Consider the following 12,714-nt stretch of genomic DNA (forward strand, 5'->3'; position numbering starts at 1 on the left):
TGCAAACTACTTTTACTGCAGCAGTATTTAAAGGGGTAGTCTGGTGCAATACATTTTATTTTAAAGGGAAACTAACAGCGGCTGCATCGATAATCTCACCCACCTCATACTCATATGGGCAAGGGGGTCCTCTGAATATTCATCAGGTGGGCTGGCATATCATTGCAGAGGGGATGGAAGCCGGGATGCTGGGTATGCCGGGTCCCACCTCCATTGCGCAAAGCCAGTCATTTACAGATTAGCAATGCCGGCTAATACAATGGGTCCAGAACTGGACGGTGGTTAAGTGTTACCTCACTGTACTCACCCCCACCCGTATTGTGTTTATAGAATCTCAATCTGATTCCTCGGGTCTACGCTGCTTCCTTCTGCCTGTGACACATTTATTAAACCGCACCAGTGGTGCAGATGGCCAAATCGCCATTTAAAAATTAGCGACATTTAAAGCTAATACGCACAAAGGGTTATAAAAGGCAGTATAAAGAAAGCTGAAAGGGGGCTTGGCCTTGCATGAAGGGACACGCCAGGGGTGTGCCTTCCTCACACAACTTTTGACTGACCTGCAACTAGCCGGCCTATAATTTTTATAGCGCCCCAGCCACAGCGCCCTTGGAAATATACTTTAAGGAATGAAAAGAAGACTTTTATTCTCAAAAAAGCATATAGGACCCAAAACAGCTTTTAAGACTGTACTGATGCCCATGGTTATACTCTGGGTCTCTTCCACATAAATGACTGATTTATTTTCTGGTCCTAATCTCAAATGCTACTATATATTTGTGAATCAGAGCAATCATTGCCACTAGAGTTTGGTCTAAGGAAGTCTTTGACCATGATATGGGTACATCCCAGTATATACATTGGAATTCTTTTTTAACACCACAACCATGGTGTGATTGAGACCTTACCCTTCAGTCAAGTTCCTATTCTTTGTATGCTAAACATCATTTGACCAAACAGCGCTAAAAACACAAAGGGCAGAATTTACTAAGACTGTTTTATTGTACGCCTGTCTTACGCAGAACTCTTCTTGTGTTCGCTACACAGGATGCTGTGTGCCAGTTTCAGATTTCTATGTCTATGTCTATGCATTACAATTTACACCTATGTGTAAGCATAAAATTGAATAAATCTGGCATGTGGGGCGGCCATTTCCCCCCTCTGTGTCAAGTTTTTGTTTAAACTAGGAGCTTTCACATTTTTTTCAAATCTTTGTAGTCTTTGCTGTGCACAGACATTGATAAATATCCCCTCACAATATTTAAAGGGGTATTCCAGGCCAAAACTTTTTTTATATATCAACTGGCTCCGGAAAGTTAAACAGATTTGTAAATTACTTCTATTAAAAAATCTTAATCCTTCCAATAGTTATTAGCTTCTGATGTTGAGTTGTTGTTTTCTGTCTAACTGCTCTTTGATGACTCACGTCCCAGGAGCTGTGCAGTTCCTATGGGGATATTCTCCCATCATGCACAGCTCCCGGGACGTGACATCATCATTGAGCAGTTAGACAGAAAACTTCAGAAGCTAATAACTATTGGAAGGATTAAGATTTTTTAACTTTCTGGAGCCAGTTGATATATATAAAAAAAAGGTTTTGCCTGAAATACCCCTTTAAGTGTTGGTGAGGTAATTTCCATTCAGTTCCCCAACCCCTGTAAGACAGAAAAAAGAAAAAAACAGAATACTATAAAATTGTACATCTGGGCCACTTCTATACCCCCCCCCCCCCCCCAAAAAAAAAGCACCCAAGTATAGCCCAACAAAGGGTTAACCTCCTTTCAACATAGGACCCATATCAGCCACATGAGCTGCCTCTACAATACAGTGGTTCCATGAAGTTTTTATGTTGTCTGCATGTTTTTGTGGGTTTCATTCAGGTGCTCCATTTTCCTTCCATACATTACAAATATATTGAAAGGTTAGCTAGGGTGCGTATCTGGAACAGGGAAATTATATTATAAGTTTTACTGGGGATGGGGAATCATAAATGATGAAACATTCTGTACAGAGCTACAAAATACAAAATATATTGGTTCTATATAATCACTGGAAATACATGCAGTATGACCAATAAGATTTCATTATAGGACAACAACAGCTTTGAACCTTATGGTTGAATTACTAACATATCTTTCAGCAGGTAGGTTCTACAGGTGTGCAGCTCCCTCTAGCATTTTCTTTAATCTTAGCAAATTGTGGCTTGGAGCATAGACTGGACTCTTTGTTTAGTTACTTAAAATGTCAGGTTGCCAGTTGGGAGAATAAAAATTTAAGGACAGAAGTAATCTTAACATTTTGTAATAGTTTCGCCAGACAGTGATCCTTGAAAGCAGTGAGAGCTGTCTGTGCTCTGCTACCCTAATGTTTCTAAATCTTAACAAAATGCCTAAATTACTACAACCAGCCATCAAATCACAAGCAACAACTAGTGCCAGGAAACAGCTCAACGTGTAGCTCGTCTACAATATAGACAAGCAATATGGGGGATAGTCCCTTTACAGATCCCGTGTTGTATCAAAATCAATTCCAATTTTTGTACTATATCTGTTGGTCTCATGCAAGGAAAACAATAGCCATCGCCTATATCTTAATTCATGTATTTATTCATTGCTAGTTGCCTTTGGACACCTGATAGTTGAACATTTTTCTGTTTGTTTCTGTCCAGCTTCAGGTACCAGCTGCATAGAGCAGAGTTCAGTCCATGTAATGCCACATTTCCCATGTTGGATAACATAAGGCTACCAGCTTCTGCAAGGGCTTGAGGCAATGTCAGAAATGATGTAGGCAATTAGTGCCTGGGCTAATTAACTTGTGACAGCTCCAGTCGTCTGCGCTTTGGAAGAAAAACCCATTCCTTGTCCCATTTTGTGGATAACTTTATTCAAAGAGGTTGTATTGTTCTCCGATAATTAATATATTACCATGGTGTCCTCCAAAGAAAACATTATTAAATATAATAAACTACACTGAGGACATCTAGGAAATTATAAAGTGATGCATAATAAGATGTACCTGTAATGTGTCCAGTACATTTTCCCAGTATATTTATGTGAAAAAAAACTGAAATTTTAAGCATGATTTTGCAGCTTCAGCAACCCAAGCCCCCCTCATTAGATCAGTATCTTATTTCACAAGTCTATCCTACATATAAGGTTGACGCTAAAGCCAGTACAGATGAGCATTCTCTCATTATAATCTAAAAACTGGATTTTTCAGACTTTGAACAACTAAATTGCAACACTGTGTGGATGGTATTAAGCTCATCTTGGAACAACAATAGTTCTTAAATATCACCACCTCTATAATAAAATAACATCATCTATGTAACACCACCAGCTGCAGACATGTCTCCAGAATTTAGATGTGTATGCATACCTATCCTATAAGAAAGCCAAGAAGTTGATAGCAAAAGTAAAGGCCATATTGGTCTTAAGGCTGTCATCAGCGCCACACAAAATCAATCAGCCCTGATCTTAAAATAAATGGTTTTGTAGTAAGAATCTGAAAAGCACCAGGACAACCTGAGTACATCCTGAAGACATATCTGAGCTGTCAAGCATGGTTTCCATGCCCATTAGGCCGCATCATAAAAAGTCAAAAGATTTTGTCTGATACTTTTTGTCTAAAATATGGCCTTACTTTAGTAAATAAAACAACTGCACCCAATTTCACCTGACCAATAACATTACAATCGGATAAAGATTTTACATGCTCATTCTGTCCTGAAAAAGATCTTTCAGCATTAGTCTCCTGTAGAATCTATGCACGTCCAGTTTGACCTAAGACCAATCCAAAGCATTCATTGAGTAAAACAATAGCCCCTTCTATTGTGAATCGGCAGGAATATTTACCATCTAATCTCATTTGTCTGAGGTTTTAATTTTATAGCTGGTTGCCATTGCTTACTTTACATCTCTCTCACCTATTTTTTGCTTTTGTTCTTGTCCTTGATTTCTTTGTTGCTTTATCTAAAGAAGGTGATTAAAAAATTGTGAATCCATATTTCAGGGAACATATTTATAACCTGCTGCTGTCCATAGGGCATGTGTAGTTATTTCTGTTTAGCGGACCTTCCTTTTGGCATTGTTGGGCAGTATAATTTTTCTTGTTAAATTGGATGGCAACAAAATCTTTGAATAATAGATAAATATTTTAAGAAAGGTGATTAAGAAAACATCAGTTAATTTTTGCCATTGTGTACATTTTTAGAAAATGCTAAATTACTATTTTGGAAGTGACACATATAAAGAGGACCCCAGTGGGGGTAATTCCTATGGCAATGTTAAGAAGTTGATTTATGGCTTTAATCTTAGAATATGTACTGCACAATCAAGGACATGGCATTGCTGTAGAGGTGTTAGATTCCAGACCACGTTGTGAGATTGTTTATTAGATGTGTAGTGATTACTATCAATATAAGTAAATATTGTACCTTTACTTGACTAATAGAATAAAAGCATTCAGAAGACAACCATGAGTCTTTTTCATATCTCCATTGCTTCTGAGAGCACTGAAAAAATAATAAAAAATAAAGGTTAGAAATTCAACCTTGGTTACAATACAGCTGATGGCAGTCTATGATAAGACTTCTGTATACAGCAGGTCATTTGGAGACAAATGATCCTGTTAAGAGTTCAATTCAGCAAGGGTAAATGATGAGGTAGATGGCTGCAATCATTTTACGCTTTGGGGATTAGTGCACAGAGGGCTGTACACGTGCTGCTAATGTGCCATATCTGTGCTCATGGCATGTCACCTGCCGGAGGGCTCCCTCCTTTACAAACATAAGTTCAGGTGCATGGGGAGACCTCAAGGAAGAACAGCTGATGCCACAGATGGCAGATCACTTATTTGGCAAGATTTAAAGTGTGCAAATCAATTTCTTTAATTACTTGTCAGGTCCATTTCTAATAGGAAAGTTAAGGATCCTGAAAAAGAATAGTGAAAACAAAGAAAATAAAAATATATAGAAAAGAAGAGCCAGACAAATATGAACATTACTATAGAACACATTGTGGTAATATCATGTAGAGAAAGGAAATGCAGTTCTTTCATAGATGTAGAATAAACCCCTTTTAGGAATGGAGGATATGCTTTGTGTACACATTTGTTTGTGCAGAAAGGTTGCCAGCTCTGCTTCTTTATATTTGCTGGCCAAGGAATAAGAACCATCAGGCGAGCAATCTTCTCCTTTGGGAAGTTATTAACTACTAAAGAGAGCAGATGTCTGGCATACAACAAATGCCACCGCTCCAAATATCCTTGGTGCTTTTCCTTATGGTGGCTATGTTACTTCCTCACCAGGACATGACATACTGTGGATAGCTGCTACATAAGTGGTCACTAGGTCCCAGACATCTGCTTCTTTTAGAGGTCACTGAATTTCTAGATACAAAAGTTTCCTGAGACATTTTTTTTTTAAATGGAAAAGTAGGGGCAGCAACCTTTAATATCCTCTTCTTGGAATGAAAGGGTCTTGTCACGGCATAGTCAGTCATTCCTTGGATCTATGGACGACCATGAGGCCACCTGAAACAAGATGAGTAGAGCCAATGAAAGATAAAGTGGCTTTACCTGCTACTTCACTTGCTACCCCCGCTTATTGTCACTTATTTATATTTATCAGCAGGGCCTACAATGGTCAGAAATAGCTTTTCTGGTTTTTACCATTAGTTCAAGCAAGAAGGCATCAACTGTGTTGCAGGAGAATCCTCATGCCATGGCCTGTATAATAGTCACCAGTTGGCAACCAGAGGTGACAGTGATGACAGAAGAGAAACAATGACAGATGGAGCATGAAACAGAACCATAAAGCTAGAACGGGAATCTGGTGTCTGAAACAGGATCATAGGCACAGGATAGGAAGATTATTCCATCTTCCTATACTGTAGCTATGATCCTGTTCCACACAGGATCCAGAAACAGGCCTCTAAGTTTCAGGAACAGGCCTCTGAGTTCCTGGAACATGCCTCTGACAGAAGCAGGGAATACCAAGAGCAGTAACCAGGAACAGGCCAATATGGAATCAGAAGGTTCCAGGAAAATTCACTTAGAGAAGGACTTGAGAAATATCACAAGATAGCAAGAGGCAAGTATCTGGGAGCTTGGTGTGGTCACAAGTGGAGCAAGGTGATACGGTACATGGCATGAGAAAAGTACTCAGGAACAAGCTGGAGGAGAAGAACAGCACAAAAAATGTAACCTCCCTCCCCATATGCCCTGGACAACAACACATTCTAACAACTCTATCCCTACTGATTCTACCCCCCCATCCCTCCGACCCCCCCCCTCTTTTTATATGCATATCTTCTACACATAATAATACAATATAGCTATGCATATACTATTCATATAGTTACCAAATAATATCATCATACTGTAACTGACCAAATCCAATGGTGTTATTGGGGGGTCAAATCCAATGGTGTTCTTGGGGGTCAAATCCAATTGTGTAATTAGGAGGACAGCGCTGGGGCAGAAAGCAGTGAATACAGCTCTGACAGCTGTTTGTAACATTGATAATTGCCAAACATAGGGAAGAAAAATACTTGAATTACACAATAAAATAAATTATGATGAAGAAATAGAATGACCCTTCGACCTACAGTTCTTGGCGAACCATAACTAGACCAAAATGTATAGTTGTTTTTTTTTTCTTGCCAATCATGTGTGACACCCCGATGATCTCTGTAGCACTTAAAAGGTTAATCAACATGACCCTGTGTGCAGTTCTTACTGGGAATAAGACTTATGGCAGGAATGTTTGAAGTTTTCCTTGGGGAGAGGATAAGGAATAACATTAACCAGTCTGCCGTACTGGGCTTGGCAGCATGTGTCTGGGTCAATGGAACATTTCCTTTACTCGCAAGTACGGCAGGATTAACAAAGCCATGTTATCGCTGCAGATAGAGATAAATCGGTCCTGACACTGATGGAAAATAACAGATGATGCAATTGAGTAAAGAGCAGACTTTGGGTGCTGGAGCATCTTGATATATGTCAACACAGTAGACTAGACTTTGTAAACTAAGCACAGATACATTCTGTACACAACGGACAGATGATTGATTTATGTACTGATCTTCATTTATATGCAACAAACACATTCCTAAAAGAGTTGCATTCATAAATCGCTATGTACAAATCTCATTTTGTTAGAGGTCTTTATGACTATTAGTGTCAACAACCACTTACAATATGCCCCGCCCCAAGTTAGCATCCAGAGAAAATTTTTATTAGGAAGTAAATTTACTGTTTGTTCTCTTCTTTTTTTATCATAGGCAATGGGCTTGGGTTGATTATGGCGTTCTGGGAAACATGATCTACACTTGTCAAGTCAATAGGGGAGTAGACAGGGGGCATACAACACACACCAGCATAGATGGAAATATGGTTACAATATGACCTATTGGTTGGAGCTCCTAGTCATTGGTGATATTTGCAAGAAATATTTTTTACCTCTAGACATAAATTTGGGATGCAACATTTTTTGTTTCAGTTATTTATGCATGTAGGCATTTGTGATAAGATTACTATGCCCAACCTATATCCTATGAGAGAAGTCATTGCCTGTTGCACATACAGTAATATATTCTTACACCGTGCCTTTTTCTCTTTCAGTATGTGCAGGAACGGAGAACAAACTGAGCTCTCTGTCTGATCTGGATCAACAGTACAAGTCCTTACGCAAGTATTATGAGAACTGTGAAGTTGTGATGGGGAATCTGGAGATCACTAGCATCGAGCATGGGCGCAACCTTAGTTTCCTCCGGGTAAAGTTCTTTTTTTTTTCATGTTAACATGTTTATTAGTTCTTTTTTTATGGCAAAAATGTACATATATATATATATATATATATATATATATATATATATATTTCTGCTGTAGATTTCAATGTAAACTAAATGACTGAGTGCAACTTCTAATCTGCAGTTACAAATCCTGCCCATCAAATCTGCGCAGGATCCTGTACGTGTGAACGTACCCTTATACAGTGGTCCCTCAACATACGATGGTAATTCGCTCCAAACGGACTGTTTGATGAAACCATCGCATGTTGAGGGATCCGTGCAATGTAAAGTATAGGACAGTGGTCTACAACCTGCGGACCTCCAGATGTTGCAAAACTACAACACCCAGCATGCCCGGACAGCTGTTGGCTGGGTGTTGCTGTTTTGCAACATCTGTAGATCCGCAGGTTGTAGACCACTGTTAGAGGAAGTTGTACTCACCTGTCCCCGCTGCTCCGGACCGTCACTGCTCGTCTCTGCTGCCCGGGATGTCGCCCTCCATCGCTGTCGCCGCGTCCCCGGGTGTCCCCGACGCTCCGGTAAGGCCTCTGCTTCCCCGGCATCCGCGCTCTCCGTCGCCGCCATCACGTCGCTACGCACGCCGCTCCTATTGGATGACGGGACGGCGTGTGCAGCGACATGATGATGACGATGGAGATTGCCGACGATGCAGGGGATCCCGAAGAGGACGCGCCGGAGCCCTGAGATCATCAGCGGAGCTCACGGGGCACCATAAAAGGCTATCCGGTGGCAGCTGAAGCAGTCTGCGCTGCCGGATAGCCGTTTATGCGATGGCCCCAACTACAAAAGCTCTGAGAGGCCATCGCATGTTGAAATTATCATATGTCAGGGCCATCGTAGGTCGAGGGGTCACTGTACAATCATTTCGTTTACATTCAAATCTGCAGCATAAAATTCTGCGCCTTTCATCTGCACAGAATACTGTATGTGTAAATATACTCTCAGAGTAAATTCACATTTGTATTTTCTGCTGCAGATTTGCACAGATTTGCTGTAGCAGATTTTGCTACCTATTGGAGTTAATGAGCAGCAAAATCTGCAGGAGCAAATCTGCAGCAGATCTGGAGCAAAAATACACGTGTGAACATACCCTTAAACAAAATGTGAAGCTGAGATATTGGAAGTTGTTGGTGCGAAAATTTGACCACCTGACGACCCGCTTCCCCAATCCCAGATGACTCCTTACTCGGCCTCACAAAGATATCAGCACTGGTCGGACACAGTCAGGGGAATACACAATGATATAAGTGACTAATAGGCAGGGCCAGACTGACAAAACATCGGTCTGGTTATTTAAGAATAAGCAGCCTATTTTTCTGGTGGGGGTCCAACTGCTGAGACCCTCACCAATCACCTTGGTTCCAGTTGGTCTCCAGCTGTTGTAAAGATATAACTCCCATTATGTCTGGAGAGTCTCAGGCATTATGGGAGTTGTAGTTTTGCAACAGCTGGAGAGCCACAGATTAGGGTACGTCACCCATCATCATTGCGGAATTTACAAATGACTCCAGCTGATGGGACAGTCAGGAGAATACACAATGATATCAGTGACCTGAGTGATGTCTTCTCTGTTGTCTTTTCTTTTCTTCTCCATCTGGTCCAGACGCCAGGTCTTCTTCTAGCTGCATCTTCTCTGCAGAATCTGACTCCTGGGCATCATAGGCTCCTCACTTTGGGGGAGATTTATCAAAACCTGTCCAGAGGAAAACTTGCCCTGTTGCCCATAGCAACCAATCAGATTGCTTCTTTCATTTTTAACAAGGCCTCTGAAAAATTAAAGAAGCGATCTGATTGGTTGCTATGGGCAACTGGGAAACTTTTCCTCTGCACAGGTTTTGATAAATCTCCCCCTTTGTCACTAGATCCTCATCCTCTGTATAAAGACAATAGTCATTATTATTCTGCTAAATACTGTACCCCCTGAATACAATACTGCCACCTACTGTTCTCCCTAAATATAACCCTGCCACACACCGTACCTTCCAAATATAATAATCGCTCCATAACAATAATACTAATACTGTTACACACTGTTTCTTCTCAGTTTAGCTGACTCACACCTGTCCTACTCCAGACCCCTCTCTCCTCCTCCTGGCTTCTCTGTTCCAACCCCCCCCCCCCCCCCCCCCCCCAGACCCACAAGTCCTCCTACATGCTCCTCTTCCCTCCTCCCTAGACCACTAAGTTCTCTCCAGGCTCCTCTGCCCCCTCCCCAGACCCGAAAATTCCACTCCAGGCTCCCCTGCCAACTCTCCAGACCCCAAAGTCCGGACCCATACCCAATACTCCTGGCATACACATATCACAGATACACACACACACACATCTAACTTAGGCTGCTTTCACACTATCAAGTTGCTCCATTATAATGTCTCGTTAGGAAAACCCTTAAAAATGGCCGTTAAACGGCCATTACAAAATCCCATATGGCTGTTACAAAATCCCATTCAAGACTATGGGATATTGTGATAAGCCATTATCACCCGTTATAGCCCGTTATGAATTACGGATGTTGATTGTGACGGGAGAAAAATTTGTCCACATAACGTTTTTTCTCCCGTCACAAATAACGTCCGTTATTCATAACGGGCTACAACGGGTGATAACGGCTAATCACAAAATCCCATAGACTTGAATGGGATTTTGTAACGGCCGTATGGGATTTTGTAACGGACGTTTCATGGCCATTTTTAAGGGTTTTCCTAACGGGACATTATAGCGGGTCTTTAAAATGGAGCAACTTTATAGTGTGAAAGCAGCCTTACACACATCTATCATACATACACACATCATACATACACACATCATACATACACACACCCGGCACCTCCGCCCCCTTCCCCCTTCCCACGCATGCATAATACATACATACACACATCATACCTACACATACATCATACATAAACACATACCGTACATACCCCTGTCGCCTCCAGATTCCCCCGCATAATACTCTCCACCCACCATACATACATCCTTCTAGCTTACACACATCTCCACACATTATACATACATCCGGCTTACACACATCTATCATTAATACACACACATCGTTCAAACACACACATCATTCATACATCATACATACGGTACATACGCATCATTCATACATTATACATACAGTACATACACTCACATTATACATATACATGCCGCCTACACCCCCCACACATGCATAACAAATACATACACACACATCATACATACACATCATACATGAACACATATCATACATACACCCACCACCTCCAGATACCCCCACATAATACATCCATCCTTCTAGCTTACACACGTCATACATACGTACATACACCTTGCTTAAGCACATCTATCATTCATACACACACCATTCATACACACATATTATTCATACAAACTGTACGTACACATACATCATTCATACATCATACATACAGTACATACACATCATACACACGCCACCTCTGCCCCCACACATGCATAATGCATACATACACACACGACATACAAAAACACATATCATATGTACACCTGCCACCTCCAGATCCCCCCCACATAATATATCTTCATACATACATACATCCTTATAGCTTACACACATCTCCACACATCATACATATACATCTTGCTTACACAACATCTATCATTCACACACATCATTCATACATACAGTAAATACACACATCATGTGTACAGTACATACACACACATCGTACATGCAGTACATAAACACACATCATTCATACATCATACATACAGTACATACACACATCATTTATACAGTACATACGCAAACATCAGTCACACATCATACATACAGTACATACACACACACATCATTCATACATCATACATACAGTACGTACACACATCATTAATACATCATACATACAGTACATACACACATCACTCATACATTATACATACAGTACATACACACATCATTTGTACAGTACATACACACATCATTCACACATCATACATACAGGACATACACACATCATTCATACATCATACAGTACATACACACATCATTTATACAGTACACACATCATTCACACATCATACATGCAGTAAATACACACACATCATTCATACATCATACATACAGTACATACACACATCATTCATACATCATACATACAGTACATACACACATCATTTATACAGTACATACACACACACCATTCACACAACATACATGCAATACATACACACATATCTGTCATACATCATATATACAGTACATACACACACATCATTCACACATCATACATACAGTACATACACACACACCATTCATACACAAGCTGCCTCCGGACCCCAAATCTCCAACACTCATACCTGACGACAACCGACCCCCCCCCTTCCCCCCAGCTCCCGCTCCTCTGGACCCCAAATTTCATATCCAATATCCCCCTCTCACCTGCGGCTGCCATTAAGATGATTTGAATCAGGACCTGCGGGTGTTCGGGTGCTGGAAAAGGCAGCGCTGCGCTCACAGGCCGTTGCTGCAGGCATCAGGAGCCTGTGCACGGTGAGTGCCAGCGTGCATGCGGGGGTGGGGGGTGAGGGGGGTTGTGGTATGGGGCTTATGGGTTGTGGTTTAGGCTTGCGGGGGGGTGGGGGGTGTTGAGGTTATTGCCGGGGAGGGGGATGTTGATGTGAGGCAAGCACTGGGCCTGGTGTAGTCGCAGCAACAAGCCTTATTTTCAGGCTCGGGACCTCGGGCTGTGCCTGAGGGCCCGACCTGCAGCTGTTGTATAGTGTAGTGGGGGTATAGTGTATGGGGCCCGGTCGCAGTGGCGACCTTTGCGACCTCTATAGCTACGCCACTGGTTCCTAGTGTCTAGCTATTATGTTGCTGTGCCTATGATATGGGGGTGAGCACCCTGATTAAGGTTAAGTTTTTTCCCTAACA

At 41.4% G+C, this 12,714-nt stretch overlaps 1 protein-coding gene across 2 annotated transcripts in view; it reads left to right on the forward strand.

Moving 5' to 3' along the window:
* Positions 1-12,714, forward strand: part of ERBB4 (erb-b2 receptor tyrosine kinase 4) — a 1,050,606-nt gene that overhangs the window by 422,361 nt on the left and 615,531 nt on the right. For both annotated transcript variants that reach the window (XM_056534264.1, XM_056534265.1), the window contains exon 2: positions 7,624-7,775. In XM_056534264.1, the coding sequence (XP_056390239.1) occupies positions 7,624-7,775 (152 nt within the window). The remainder of the gene's footprint in view (positions 1-7,623; positions 7,776-12,714) is intronic.

Source organism: Hyla sarda, chromosome 8, assembly GCF_029499605.1.
Source record: "Hyla sarda isolate aHylSar1 chromosome 8, aHylSar1.hap1, whole genome shotgun sequence".
Taxonomy (NCBI): Eukaryota; Metazoa; Chordata; class Amphibia; order Anura; family Hylidae; genus Hyla; species Hyla sarda.